At 33.2% G+C, this 14,528-nt stretch overlaps 3 protein-coding genes across 4 annotated transcripts; 1 reads left to right on the forward strand and 2 right to left on the reverse strand.

The window, feature by feature from the left end:
• Positions 1-636: 636 nt before the first annotated feature.
• Positions 637-3,238, reverse strand: LOC113863921 (ADP-ribosylation factor-like). The gene is made up of 7 exons (XM_027497705.1): positions 2,876-3,238; positions 2,466-2,624; positions 2,248-2,318; positions 1,488-1,607; positions 1,285-1,403; positions 1,091-1,172; positions 637-980 (listed from the first exon to the last, which is right to left on the reverse strand). Exons 2-7 carry the CDS (start codon positions 2,611-2,613, stop codon positions 975-977), a joined length of 546 nt encoding a protein of 181 aa, XP_027353506.1. The 5' UTR covers positions 2,614-2,624; positions 2,876-3,238; the 3' UTR covers positions 637-974.
• Positions 3,239-3,856: 618 nt separating this feature from the next.
• LOC113863166 (nitrogen regulatory protein P-II homolog) lies at positions 3,857-7,364 on the reverse strand. Its single transcript, XM_027496633.1, has 8 exons — positions 7,107-7,364; positions 6,985-7,030; positions 6,839-6,866; positions 6,345-6,432; positions 5,740-5,807; positions 5,056-5,125; positions 4,261-4,296; positions 3,857-4,165 (listed from the first exon to the last, which is right to left on the reverse strand). Exons 1-8 carry the CDS (start codon positions 7,291-7,293, stop codon positions 4,101-4,103), a joined length of 588 nt encoding a protein of 195 aa, XP_027352434.1. The 5' UTR covers positions 7,294-7,364; the 3' UTR covers positions 3,857-4,100.
• Positions 7,365-7,498: 134 nt separating this feature from the next.
• Positions 7,499-9,677, forward strand: LOC113863632. 2 transcript variants are annotated; one of them, XR_003504552.1, is made up of 4 exons: positions 7,499-7,681; positions 7,828-7,902; positions 8,460-8,802; positions 8,899-9,677. XR_003504552.1 is itself a non-coding variant. In XM_027497276.1 (3 exons), the coding sequence occupies exons 1-3, from the start codon at positions 7,556-7,558 to the stop codon at positions 8,619-8,621; spliced, it is 363 nt and encodes a 120-aa protein (XP_027353077.1). In that variant the 5' UTR covers positions 7,499-7,555; the 3' UTR covers positions 8,622-8,851. The 2 variants fall into 2 exon arrangements, 1 of the variants encoding a protein (XP_027353077.1); XM_027497276.1 differs by lacking the exon at positions 8,899-9,677 and having other exon boundaries at positions 8,460-8,851.
• Positions 9,678-14,528: the final 4,851 nt, after the last annotated feature.

Here is a 14,528-nt window from a genome sequence, read left to right on the forward strand (position 1 = left end):
CTTTACACGTTTGCCCATATTATTTATCTCTCCAATCATGTAGCATGACAGGTTATTAGGAATCAGAGGTAAAAATAGAAATATAAATAGTCTATTTAAAATTTATATAAATCCTAAAATATTTGACAATTTCTGAATGTCAACTATAAAATTCAGAATTTTAAAAGTCTAACTTGTTTCATATACTTGTGAATTGTCGCTCAGATTAGCTGATAAAATCCTTGGAAGATAATGTAAGAGCATGAAAAGAGATCAGCAAACAAAATAAGCATGAGAAGAAATCCTGCCCTTACTTATTTTGAACTTTTGATTGGCCAAGCAAGAATTGCTCCAGAAAGAGCATTTAAAAGCACCTAAATTCAGAGCATTATTAGCCTATGATTCGATATAATGTTTGGTCGTTATGAATGTCTTTGAACTTTTGATTGGCCAAGCAAGAATTGCTCCAGAAAGAGCATTTAAAAGCACCTAAATTCAGAGCATTATTAGCCTATGATTCGATATAATGTTTGGTCGTTATGAATGTCATTACTCTTAAAACATTAGCCTACATTTCCGTCCGAAAAGAAATGGCTGCAGTTCAGACTAAAGGCTGCATCGCAGCAACTGTGTATCAGTTGCAATGCTTGGAAGTTGAAGCAATAACAGATGTTTGTGATTTTCAAACGTGCCATGCTGCCCTGGCTACAATGTAGACAATTTTGTAGTACATATATTAGGTATAAATGTAAAGGCTTTCTTTCTCAATGATTAAATTGACTTCACAAATCAATGGTAAAACAACGCTTTTTTGATTATACACGAAAAAAAAAAAATGCAAATTATTTTGAAATTAGGTAGTAGACATCTGTTCTTTTTCCAAGACAAATAATACATGCTAGAGCAGATAAAATTCTAAACAGAGTAACCACATCAAACATCGGAAGTCACACTCGCTAAACTCAACTGAACTTCATGCAACCCACTAACAATGACTATGCCTGCAATCACAAATCATAAAAAAGAAAAATTTATGAAGGCCTTTATATGAAATCTGTCAATGTGCAAAAATAAATGGCTGAGTCCTTGGAAATAATTGTTCTGTATTAACCTTGTTTGCAATGTTGTTCGACAGCCAGTCAAGTCCTTCATAAAGTCCTTCACCAGATGTGGCACATGTGCTCTGGATATACCTGCACGTAGTAGATAACACGTTGATTGTTGACAACAATGATTAGGGGAAGGGGCAAGGAGACGGGTGATTAAGGAGAAGAGCAAATTGCTGACAGCAATATTTTAGATTACCAGTGACGCTGACGAAGAGAATGAAGACCAAGCTTATCAGTTATTTCAGCAGCATTCATAGCATTTGGAAGATCTTGCTTGTTTGCAAAAACTAGAAGCACAGCATCTCTCAACTCATCCTAACAAGATTATAGTCACACAAAATTAAGCTAGGAAAATAAGACAATTTATCATATTCATTCATTGGGGATCTATTTTACTACCTCATTCAACATCCTGTGCAGCTCATCTCTTGCTTCCACAACACGATCTCGGTCATTGCTATCAACCACAAAAATCAGTCCTTGTGTATTTTGGAAGTAATGTCTCCACAAAGGACGGATCTAGAAGAAAAAACATATCAAGGTTCACTACTGGTAGAAACAATCTATTTCTAAATATTTAGAGACAAAAATATATAGCAAAAGGCCAACCGTCAGACGATTTAAGCCACACATAGAACTTAATCCATTTTGGTAACAGGTTAATATTCGCCACTGCAGCCAGATCTTAATCCAGTAGAAAATGCCAAGGCAATTTAGTTTAGGTCCTTTAGGATTTAACTATCATGTGCTTTACTAAGTCTTTCACAAATTAACAAGCCGGATCAAGATTAAACTCTCTGTATGAAATTACTAATTGTAAAAAGAGAATATATAACCAACACTATTTGAAAAAACATCACAGCAAAATTAATCTCATGTACCCCCAAGGCAAAAATATGCATTTGGAATCATATCTGTGTGGTTGCATCAAATTATTATTCATTACCCAAAAGTACTAGTGTCTGAGCTAGAGTTTTCTCTTTAACAGTCAAATTTGGAATCGAACCCGTAATATGTGCAGAGCAGCTTACACAATTTCAGCCAATGATCATGTTATTGAATCAACAAAGCATTCTGGACAGTTAATAAGAATTCCTTTCCGATGTCAGTAGATAGACAAAGCCCAAAGGTAACGAACGTAACAGAGAAAAAGAAATACCTTGTCTTGGCCCCCAACATCCCAGACAGTGAAGCTGATGTTCTTATATTCCACGGTTTCCACATTAAACCCTATACCAAACGTTATATATATTAACAACAAATATTGCATTATTTTATTCTTATTTTATATAACAGATATTGCTGAGGATCGGTTGTTATTCATTCCATTTGAGAGATCGTAAGAGTAGAAGAATAAATAAAAGGAATGAAGCTTACCTATGGTGGGAATGGTGGTTACGATCTCTCCAAGCTTGAGCTTGTAGAGAATGGTGGTTTTACCGGCAGCATCGAGTCCCACCATAAGTATGCGCATCTCTTTTTTAGCAAACAACCGGCTGAACAGCTTCGTGAAAGACAGACCCATTTTCAACTACTCTGAAACAATTCACAACACAGACATTCATCATCGCCACATCTTACCCCTAATTTCAACGCTAAAAATTCAAATTCGAAAGGGGAAATAAATGAGAATGAAGATTGAAATCGTGATCTAAAGACAAGCGAAGCAGATCGAACGAAGGTGAAACCAAATCGTAAATTGCAAGTCAGATCGGGATGAGGAAACAAAAGGGAAGAGAGATCGAAAAGAAAAGCATTGCAAAATTCAAAAAGGGGGAGGAACTTGCCTTTGAGAAATGAGAAAGAGAGGAATTAGTGTGGGCGAAATGGAGACGAGATCTGGATTCTCTTCTCCTTCTTCGATTTTGGTGTTTGCAGAAAGCAACGGGAACGACCGTTTCACAGATTTTATACAACAAAATTATACTACGTGTACACCCTTCGTTTTGTATCAGATTTTTTTTTTAGTTTAGTTACACTTTCATTTTTTATATATAAAATTTTGTTTAACCCACTATAATTAGGTTAGTAGTAAGTACTGAGAGACTTGAATATTAATGAGATTATAAATTGAAATTTCTTTTCACCATTCTACAAAAAAATATAATATAAATCTGAATGCATCATTTTCTTATATTACGATGAAAAGTATGTATTATTGTTTGTTGTCAAATTTAACATCAACATCTATACGTGAGCAGTAGAATAACGTCTTTTTTACGATAAGCATGTCGTCATACGTGTATTTAAAAATATCTTTTCAGTGTGTTATAGGTTTCTCATGTTGTTTATAAGTATAAATATAAATTTGTCAAAATTTTATTATAAGTTAGAAGAGTTAGAAAGTAAAATTTAGATACAAAAATGAGTTAGATGACATAGAAATAGTATATACAAGAAAACATAAAATAGCAACACATGCCCTGGCATAAAATTATACTCTTGATAGTAATTGATTAAAATAAAAAAAAAGAAGGTTAAGAAATTGAGAAATTATAATTATTAATTAAAAATCGTCGGTTAAAATTATAATTTAAATATACATACACGTACAATATTATGTAAAATAGATAAGAAAAAAAAAACATTAAACTCGTACACTTCTGCTAAAACTACTGTTCCTTTGATAACAAGAATGTGTATGGCAAAATTGTAAAATTGCCTGATCTGATGTGCGTTTTATTTAACTCATTTTGAAGAAAATATATTTTTTTCTTATCAGCTTTTCCTTAAAGAAATTGCTGTACAAATACACACCAAATTGATTTCAGAACGAAATATTAACAAGTTCATATTAACTACAAAGCAAAAGCAATTGTCAATCATTGTTTCACATTTTCTTTTCACTGCCTAACAACTACACTGCGTATCAACAGTGTCATACATCTTCTATTAGTAAAGTGCAGAACATATAAAGCGTACAAGCATTGTAATGCACTCCATATTCCACAAGGGAAAAGGAGAATGGGTAAGAGAACCAGATGACAAATGCTGATTTCTCGCGTCAACCATTCATACAGTAGATAATATGTCAGTTCGCCCCCCAGTCATCCTCTCTGCCAGTTCCCCACGTTCACCTGAAAATTTCATAATCAAAAGTTGAGTCCATATGTTGACTACACAAAATAATAATTTTTATTGTTTTTAAAAAATCCTGGAAGAAAATGGTTACCTGTGCGAACTCTAATAACATCTGAGACGGGGATCACTGCACAACCAAAATTTTATTAGAAATATGATTCCCCATTGAGGGCATTTACAATCACTTGTTGAATCTAGAAATTACAGTCTAATTCATATTCCCTCCTGAAAATCTTCCGTTATGAGAAATTTGGCAAGGTAGACATGATACAGGAAATGAGCAAAAAGATTCAGAAGCTTATATTTTGAACAATCTAATAAAGATTCTGTAGAGTAGTGTACAGGAGGAGTACACGTGAAAGCCAAGAGTATAATAACATCAATGTCCTATGTAATCAGGAAGTTCATCATTTGAAGAAACAAGCATTTCCTGCATAGTTGACTTTCCAAAGTGAAATACACATCCGGTTATGTTTTTCAAGCATGAGAAGGATATTCACAATAACCAGAAAAAGAAAGATGAATATTGTTCACCTTGAAACAGAATTCATATCTTTTGGGTTATCTAAGACTGCATAAATTGTTAAAAAAAATAATTCTTTATGTTAAAAAAATCCAATTTATTCCTGCCAAGTTGCAAGAAGAAATTACAAATCATTATTGACATGGATAGCTGTTGAGCTTCTACATTTACAACCTCTTCACCCAGGACACCAAGAAGAGTGATAGTTGTACGAGAGAATAAGCCTTAACTGAACTAAATGGACACATCAATATCACTAGAACAGCACATAACATAATGATGTGAGCACATACAAGATGAAAAGAAGCTTCATATGGACCACAATGTATAATTCACTGCCAAAAAAGTACAGTTAGGGCTTACAGAAAATTTTTCCATCACCAATCTCCCCAGTTCTTGCCTCCTCAATAATTGTGTCTACTACTGCCTCAACCTGTAGACACGATTGATAATATCAGATATGCTGCATCAATGAGCATTTCTGTTGGTCCGTGAGTATGGTGAAATTTCATTCCATGAATATCTAAAAATTATTTATGTCACAAAAAATTCAAGTAACACTGAAAGTGCTAATTGTAAAAATATTCTGTGTTTTCTTTAATTTTTATAAAATTCAAAAACTTTAAACAATGACCAGTCCTGTAACTACTGAAAGAATTAAAAGTAGTTGGAACAAACAGACCCAATCGTAATGGCATTATCAAACAAAAGTTTGTGTTTTTCTCTCCCCAGTAGGTGTCTGGTCAATGGTCATGACTGTTGAGAAGATTCAAATCCATAGACAATAGTTTTAGAACCCATAAAAACTTTGGAGTATCAGATCCAATGGTTATGGACAAAATCATATTCATTACTAGTAATATAAAGCATTTTAAAATTAATAATAATTTGTTGATTTTTGCAGAGATTGGTATAGAGAATAAGGGCATACTGACAGGAACTGAGAAGTCTCTCTCTCCATCTTACATTATTGCATTAATAATAGAAGTACAGTGAGTCAATTATAGTGCACGAAGCCAGTAAAATTACATCTAAAAGTCTACATACCTGGTCCCCTCTCACTACTATTTCCATTTTAACTTTGGCAACAAAATTGTCTTCAGAAAACTCAGAGCCTGTGAAGAATACACTATTAGTAAAAGACAATGGTGTAAGTGAGAATGTGTAACCTATATGCATATAACTATATGTATAGAACTCAAACCTAAAGGAAAAAAATGCATTTCTAGAACTACATATGATCAACAGACGATACTAACTTTAACTTATTAAGAAATGTTTTAACACAGCTAAAGTTGGTGGGCCACCCAGGCCAAAACGTGTGTGTGCACATTTTAGTTAACGAAGAAAAAAGTTAGGCCTTTTTTGAAGACAAAAATTCACCTAAACTTATTACCAATGAATAGTTTGGGAATGAAAATGGAATGCCGACATGTAGGACAACAGAAAAAAATTTCTACAGTGAGTTTGTTTCAGAAGTAACTAAGTTTCACCCATGGATTTTCGTGGGTTAAGATGCAATACAGTTTAAATTAAATTAAGGATAGATACCCTTGCACATGCTCATTTTAAAGACAAACTCACTTTAGAAGCCTTATTTATGGTAGGACATATCTTCAGTTTTTAACTACTTGCAATCAGCTATGAGTTACCTCCCTGCCTTTCTTTTGAACCACCCTGAGCACCAAAGCCCCTGACATCAGATACAGTGACACCACGAATTCCCATTTTCAGCAAAGCCTTCAAATCAAGAAAACTAAAATTCAATACCAGCATATGCCAATAAACTTAATAAATCGAATAAGCACAAGGCCCACCCAAATGAAATGTATATAAACAATATTGGCCAAATCAATTATTCAAGAAAGGTGAAGGTAAGTTGCTTTTCACTTTCTTCTATAACCGTTAATTATGTCAGAAGCAAGTTACCAACTAACGAAAAGCCACACACAAACACACACACATATTAGTTTTCACTTCTTTTGCCACAAAATTATTAGTAATAACAACAACTAACAAGCATTTTTAAACTTGCAAAAATTACCAACTGCTAGAAAATGCATTTAACACAGCGGAAATAACAAGATTCACCTTGCATTTTATACGCACATATATGTATATAATACTGATAAAACAAATGTCATACCGAAGAAGCCTGAGGGACACGCCAGGGCCTGTTCCACAAGAAATTCAACAGCATAAAAGCGGTGAAAATATAAATAGGTATCTAGAAAAGCTCGTTTCAACCTATGACTCCGCGAGCCACAGAATATAAAGGTTTTAAGTTGTAACCTGAGAATCGCTTCCACTTTGTAAAACTTGGAATCTGGAGCAGATTCTGGGAAAGAACAATCACCAAACAACACATTTATTAACATGATCTGTGGACATAGAAATAGAGTAGGGTTTGGTACCAGTAAGATTCTGGGATCTGATTTTGGGAATAATCGCGCCATTTCCTCTGCATCTTAGAGCCACATTGCGCTGAGGACAAACTCCACTAGGCTTGCGGATTAAGCTGGAACAAGCAAAAGGCATCTCAGTTTCTTTCAGTTGAAAATTCACTACCCCAAACACGCGCGCTTTCGCGATCGTAGCCATCACTTCGACTCAGTAGCACCCACACACACACTCAACTCACAGCTAACTAATTAAGCTGGTTTTCAAGTTTCAACCCAAAGAACAAATATCAGTGTATTTATTTGTCATGACTTGGATTGGGCTATTATACATATAGGCCCAACCCAATTCATTTTGTTCTTCAACGGGCTGGGCCCATTTGCGCTATGAAATGACATTGACGGTTACGAATTTGGAAAACGGAAAATCGCAGCGGTTGATTGTGATGTGAGTGTCGTTGAAGATGAGTGATTTTGTATACAGAATCAGTACAGAGAAGGAGTGGAAAGAGTTGCAGAGCAATGGATCCACTTTCGGTGGGGATCTTGATAAGTCTTCTGCTTTCATCCATCTCAGCAAGCTCGACCAGGTTTTTATTTCATGCTTTTGTAATTTTTGCGGTTCAGTTGTTTGCTGATTTGGTGATTTATGAAATTCGTGTTCTACTTCGAGATTCTGAATTCTACGATCGTGGTTTTGAATGCTGTTGCTGATTTACGAGTTATGATGTTGAAGGTTCGGTCAACGCTGGAGAACTTTTACTTGAACTGCAAGGAGGAACTCTACTTGCTTCAGATTGATGCTAAAAAGGTTTTCAAATGTTTCTCTATGATTTTTCCTGCTTAGATCTTTTTTCTCGTGGTTGAGATTTTAAAAACCATGCTTCTGTACCTCATACATGGTAGTGATGAAGATGAGGCATAAATCATGATTCTTAATCGGAAGAGATAACTGAGTGAAAAAAAATTTAGAAATTCCACAGCAGTATAATGGTCTTAGCCATTACTCTTGGAAAATTAAGGCTTTTGGTGGATGAACCTAAAATGTCTGACCTGAAATTACTTTCATTAATTCAATGAAATAGAATCAAATATGCAACTGAATTAATGCTTTCAAAGTTATATTAGCATTTATAACCGCCGAACAAGCCATTGGAACTTGGAGCTTCCAAGCAACCAATTAATTCTAGATAAAGAGGGTGAAATGTGGACACAAATTTTACTCTTGCGTGTTTAGCGCTGATTTAGTTTGCACTAGTATGTTTAGGATATTACTTATTGAGAGCTAAAATAAGCAAAGCTTCTTATTATGAGGCCACTTGTCTTGCTAATAGTGATATTTTCTCGTTTGCTGTAATTTCCCCTCAGCTTGGCGATGGTTTGGTGTATGAAATTGTGGCTGGTTCAAATAGTTTCCCTCATTTCTATGGGCCGTCCCGGAGCTTTATACCTCTCCCTCTTGATGCAGTAACGAAAGCAGAGAAGCTGTCTCTCTCAGATGGTCAATTCACTTGTAGTTTGCTTGATTAAGTATTCTGCTGATCATATGCCGTCTTGTTGTTCTCTCATTCTCCTTTGTATTGTGTGTGGAGCGTGAATGTTTGTTGCCTCCTATCTACCTGACTATCTCTGTAATGGACAAATCATAATCCCTTTTAATGAAGGAGATGGATGCCGACATGTCAGTGTTAGAATCCTCTGTGGCTTTGCAGTCAGTATTTCTTTTCTTTTCTTTTCTTTTTTACATATCTCAATCAATGTTCAACTCTATTTTTGACACCCTGTTAATACACTCTTTCTCCTTCAGCATCACCAATTCAATCTCTGTGGTCGCCATTGTAGTCACTCTATCTAAATTGATCACCTGCACAGATTCCATTGCTTGCAAAATGAATATTATACCTGAGAACCACACTTTAACGGTTAGAAAGGCAGGGTGAAACACATGGGTACAGTGATATCTTAGTGCAATGGCTGGGGTATCATGGATGAATTCCCTAAGTGGTGTTTATGTAATTAACATCATCATGGTTGTTAAGGTTTTCTAGCACAGGACATCCCTCAAGTGGGGGTTTATGTGTCAGCACTTTCAACTAGTGGTGCTTGGTCAGGCATTTTCAAAAATTCCCTGTTGACTCCTTGTACAAGTGGTGGCCTGCAGACCTTGTGTAGGTGTCGTCTCTATTCGAGGCATTCATGAAAATGAAAAGGGGAAATTACCAAGCTGCATTTTCCAAGCAATGTCAACGTTCTCCTTGGTTTGAAAGATTTCCATCAATGAGCATTACATCGTTTTTTATCATCTTCAGGAAGGATTGGACAATAGAAAGGTTAACTTTAGATCAATTTAATTAACAAGGGACTAAATTAGCAAAAATTGGTTGGTAAGGGACTAAATGACGGACCAAAATACTGAGAATAGGGTTTTATCATTAGGATAATAATGAATTTCAAAATATACTTATATTTATCTTTCTGGATGTTACTTGTGATAAAGGTTTTTACTCTGTAATAATCAGTGCTTAAGGTGGACATGTATAAACAAGTGGTTATTGGATTAATATAATGTGATAATCTGTTCTTAAGCCATTTAAAATGTCAGAAAATATTATGATGATGGTGATGATTTCTTCAATGACTGTTGATACTACACTGGAAGAACAGATATGATATATCATCTATATGGAAGAAAAGAATAAGAATAAAAGAAATCTAAATACACAACGCTGGTCCCTTGGATGTTGTACATAGCATCAAGTACAACCACCCCATTGCCAACTATATATGTAAGTTAGATGTTGGCCATAATTAAAAGTATATGTGGGATGTGCGACTGGTACATCTGAAAGCGTGGATTAATTAGTTTGATTCTCTATCTGTCTTCTGATACACCCGTTTTTATTATCACCGACGGGTTTTGAAGAGCCATTGATGGCTTGTTAGTAAACAATTTACCTCGAATTTATGGAAGCTGAATATAATTGTCTAGAGAACAGGACAGAATCGGTTATGAACACATTGTAAAATATTATACAACAAAAAGAATAACATGCGTGAGAATGTAAAGTGAATGTAAATGTTATAACATTGAAATTTATGATGAGAATATTATATCCTCCTTCTGTTTGGGGGTTGACACAAATTAATAAATTTTCCAATTTTTATGTGCCTTACACTTTACAGCTCTCCTCGTTCTGGTCATGAGAGCGATCGCTTCCTTCTGGATCTGGTTCAATACAGTTTAATGGAATCTTATACAGTATATGTTGCTTGTATCATTTGCATTAAATACGTTTCTTTACGAAGACGCATAAACACTTCACATGGAGTCGAAGAAATAGATGCAGATTTTAAAACGTATTCTATTTGTATTAAACATTATGTAATATGTAAGCTCATATATAGGAAGTCAACAAAAGATCGCATAATTAACTGAGTAATATTATGTGAAAAACTCTATGATATGAATTTTTTGCACGAATTGAGATCATGAAAACTTTATTTTAAACCCACGCTTGATTTCCGTTAAATCCATTATTTTTTTTAAATTTTTAATTCATCTTTTACCTAATAAAATACACAAATGTGGCTTCGTGATAGCAATCCTCATATATTATCTATATAATAAAATCATGCAACTCTTTATATAATGCTATTTTTTTTTGTCTCTCTATATTGCACTAACCATCTTATTCCACACTCATTTTTTTTATTATTGTGTAATTTTTTAACACAACTTTTGTATAGATACAATTTTTCAAACTAATAATACAACTGGCTAGGGTCAATGTATTTGGTCTACAAGCCGTGCCTATGAAATGGATTACATTGTAGGGTATGGGCATAAGTGATTGGATCAAATCAATATCTTTGCTTGTGAGATTGAGGTTAGGGGAGTAAAAAAGAGATATGTAAAATCAATGTTAGGAAGAAGTTAGATATGATAGAATGCAATTTATGCTATGATGATTTAGTACTCTTTTAGGCAAGTGTTTTTGTCCTTTGGTTCGAAGTGGGGATGCATCCACACGAACAAGGGCAACACCAGTTGGCATTGATGATTCAAATCAAGCACTGGACTTTAGCCCTCAATGGGTGCTGGACTTGCAATAGGTCTCTCTTATTGGCATTAGCTTTGTCCAAGGAAGGAATATTGGTTGGCTGCTTCTAAATGTGAGTTCACTTTCGCCTTCTTAATTGATCATATGAGTAGTCCCTTTCACTTTGGTTTTCACTTTTACGTACAATTTAAGCCACAAATATACTTGCTAAAGCATTCAAGTCCTAATTATTAATTACCCATAACCAGTTTTACCACATGTTCTGAGGCGGAAATCCATCCACCCAGACTGAATTTTGGTTTGGAAATTGTTAGCCTATCTAATCACTGATAATCAAACACGTGGAAAGGTAAAACAAGTTCACATAATCGAATATCCTTTTATTCATGGATTAGGATTGTATCATGTTATTAAGGAACACTTAATGTCATGCCATGAGAGATAAACACATGCAGGGCCCATTAATTTTTTCTTTCACTCATAACATGATGTTTCATGTTCTTTGGCAACATGAGAGGATTCTCGTTCTTAATTCATCAATTTATATTACATTCTTCAAGTCATTCAAATTAAGAGCTCATCACACTGGGAAATATCCGTAAATTGATACTCTGGTTTTTAACTTTTGAGGTCAAAAGTCAACGAACGCTTGAATTATACTCTGAATATTAAATAGTGAAAGAATTTGACTGTTTAGGTTAAGTCTATGGGGATATATATATATATATATATATATATATGTATGTATGTATGTATTTAATATTTTGAAATTATAGAATATATTTAATAATTAAAAAATATAAATATGAAAAATAGAAGAATTTAGAACTGTTCTACACTCATATGACTCAGTTTCCTTAAGCTGTCAATGGTGTGGGTACAGGCACCAATGTATCCACTGGTAAAACGCTCAACTTGACGTGTTTGACTATTGAGAGATAATTGGGTATCAATGTTTTCGATAAAAATAGACTTGGATAAACGCGTGTGTACGTATATATTTGTAGCTTCACACTTGTTCATTGTTATCAATTAAGGGTCTAATATGATTTGTAGTAGAATTTAGTAATTAATTAAGTTTAATAAAAATTGCTTTTTTTAATACGGCGCAATAACAAGATGAGATAAAAACCTTTTCTTATTCTTTTTGGCCCAAAAGTAAGTAAAGTTGAGCTAGCAGAGTCAATGAATCAGTACAGATTGGGAATAAATATTCAGTTTGAACCTTCTTATTTTTTATTTGATTAAAAACATTTTTTTAAGGAAAATAAAAACTTGTGTATGAATTGTTCTATTTTACTAGACATATAATATATATATATATATATATATATATTTATTTATTTATTAAAGAACAGCTATATTCTTAGATTCATCCTCCTCTTCTTTTTACTCCTCTCTTCCACTCATTCCACATCCCATTTTAAGAATATGAAGAAATCAATTTTCTATATTATATCATCACTAATTTAACCATAACAAAATCAATAAATTATAAACTTACACTTTCATTAATTACTAGTTCAATTTTTAAATAATTGTGTATATACAAGGCAATTCTCTCACCATATTAACATAACTAGCTTACTTGTTTTTGCCATGACAGAAATGTTTTTTTTTTTTTAAAGGTGGAAAAGAAAAAAAGTGGGAAAAGAATTACTAATATATAGCAAATAGAAACATCAAAAGTAAGGATGTAAGCAATTAATTGTGAATTAACCATTACACAGTTAATCGAATGGACCTACCACTTTGTCAATGGTTGTAAACTTCACATTAAATAGGGTGCCATTCGCCTTTATTGGCTGATTTATTTTTCCTAATTTTTGCCTTTGAAATCTTCAATCATGAGTTATTAATAATAAAGGTTTGTGCTCGACAAAATCATTTCAAGGTTTAGCAAAAATTATAATGGAGGAAAACTACTTTGAAGAGCAAGTTTTGTGTTCATATGAACCTTCCCCAAGTTGTTTTTTTAGGTGTGAGACTGTGCACAATAATGGCATGCGACTTATTTTCTTTAATCATTGAGATGAGCTTCAAAGTGTATGAAATATATTAATTTAACAAATACAAAAATTATGGAGGAAAATATATGCTCTTGACCATAATAAACAATTATACAAATTTATTCTGGAATAGTCTACTAGAGGTTTATTATTGCAGCATGTCTAATGTTAGTTCAACTTGTAATCATTGATAACAAAATTCATAGATTCTGAACCATAATGCTCAACGCTTTAAACAAAGAAACAATAAATTAACATGGCTTATATATGGTGTTAAGGTTACTGGATAGTGCGATACAGGTTTCAATCTTTCTTATAAATTAGGGCATAAATGAACATCTTTTGATGTCTACATACGAATGGAGGTTTTGTATATTCTTATTTAATATTGCATGCATTCTGTCTAAACTTATTTTATCTTATACTGATAATTTTATTTAAACTTATGAATGGACTCGATATTAATACGATTGAAAGAAAAAGAAAATAAGTGATAACTTGAATTATTTTTGAATGGACATAACCTTGGTACTGAGTGGTTAAAGAATCTCTTCTATATAAGCTTTCTTTCTTCTTATAATTTATTGCAACACATATTAATTTCATACTCATTAGGCCTGTAATTGAGGAAGATTAATATAATAAATTATTCAATTATAGATCTGAAAACATGATGATCTTATTATAACTAACATTGTAAAGATATATAGAGAAAAGCAAGAGGCGATTAAACAGAAGGTGATTAATTAAAGACAGTTCTTCAAATACAGAACCACTTGAAAGAGGACACGCCCAGTCATATTCGCCAAAACATGGGGCCAATTGTCCAAACCAATACGAGGATGTTAGGTTGTCTTGACCACCACATCATGGTTGATGATTTGATGTTAGGAATTGAAAACTTTCCTTCAACGTAACTGAAGCTGTGACAAGCTTTTAAGTGTAACCAGACAATAGAACCGTAAATTTCTACATAAAATCTCTACTAAGAGTTTATCAAAATTTAAATAAATGTTTTATTATTATTATGATATTTTTATTATTGTTTTTTATAAGTACCATTTATACTTTAATGTTAGTACTCTAGACTAAAGAGAAAATAAATATTTATAAAGGATATAAGGTCAGTTTAGTTACACAACTTAATTAAATAATTATTTAATAACTATAAAATTTATTAAAATAGAGTATTTTTAAACTTCTAATAAAACTTTTTCAAACAGATTTTAACAACAAATAACTTTAAAATTACATAAGCATAAAAATTTTAGTAAAAAAAAGGTCCGTTCATGGTCACAAAATTATTTGGACCATTATAGAACTATCCATCTTTGTTAATTTGAATAATAAATGTGTATTGAGATCCC

The sequence above is a fragment of the Abrus precatorius genome, unplaced genomic scaffold (assembly GCF_003935025.1).
Source record: "Abrus precatorius isolate BTA unplaced genomic scaffold, Abrus_2018 Scaffold3, whole genome shotgun sequence".
Taxonomy (NCBI): Eukaryota; Viridiplantae; Streptophyta; class Magnoliopsida; order Fabales; family Fabaceae; genus Abrus; species Abrus precatorius.

Excerpts from the sequence above, each read along its gene's own strand:
- LOC113863632 (XM_027497276.1), top strand. The coding sequence starts at position 7,556 with ATGAGTGATTTTGTATACAGAATCAGTACAGAGAAGGAGTGGAAAGAG. Across the intron at positions 7,682-7,827 it reads ATCTCAGCAAGCTCGACCAG|GTTCGGTCAACGCTGGAGAA; the intron begins GTTTTTATTTCA and ends ATGATGTTGAAG. Across the intron at positions 7,903-8,459 it reads TTCAGATTGATGCTAAAAAG|CTTGGCGATGGTTTGGTGTA; the intron begins GTTTTCAAATGT and ends ATTTCCCCTCAG.
- LOC113863921 (XM_027497705.1), bottom strand. The coding sequence starts at position 2,613 with ATGGGTCTGTCTTTCACGAAGCTGTTCAGCCGGTTGTTTGCTAAAAAA. Across the intron at positions 1,608-2,247 it reads ATGTTGGGGGCCAAGACAAG|ATCCGTCCTTTGTGGAGACA; the intron begins GTATTTCTTTTT and ends TTTTTCTTCTAG. Across the intron at positions 1,404-1,487 it reads TGCACAGGATGTTGAATGAG|GATGAGTTGAGAGATGCTGT; the intron begins GTAGTAAAATAG and ends TAATCTTGTTAG.
- LOC113863166 (XM_027496633.1), bottom strand. The coding sequence starts at position 7,293 with ATGGCTACGATCGCGAAAGCGCGCGTGTTTGGGGTAGTGAATTTTCAA. Across the intron at positions 5,126-5,739 it reads TAGTAGTGAGAGGGGACCAG|GTTGAGGCAGTAGTAGACAC; the intron begins GTATGTAGACTT and ends TCGTGTCTACAG. Across the intron at positions 4,297-5,055 it reads TGGTGATGGAAAAATTTTCT|TGATCCCCGTCTCAGATGTT; the intron begins GTAAGCCCTAAC and ends TTGGTTGTGCAG.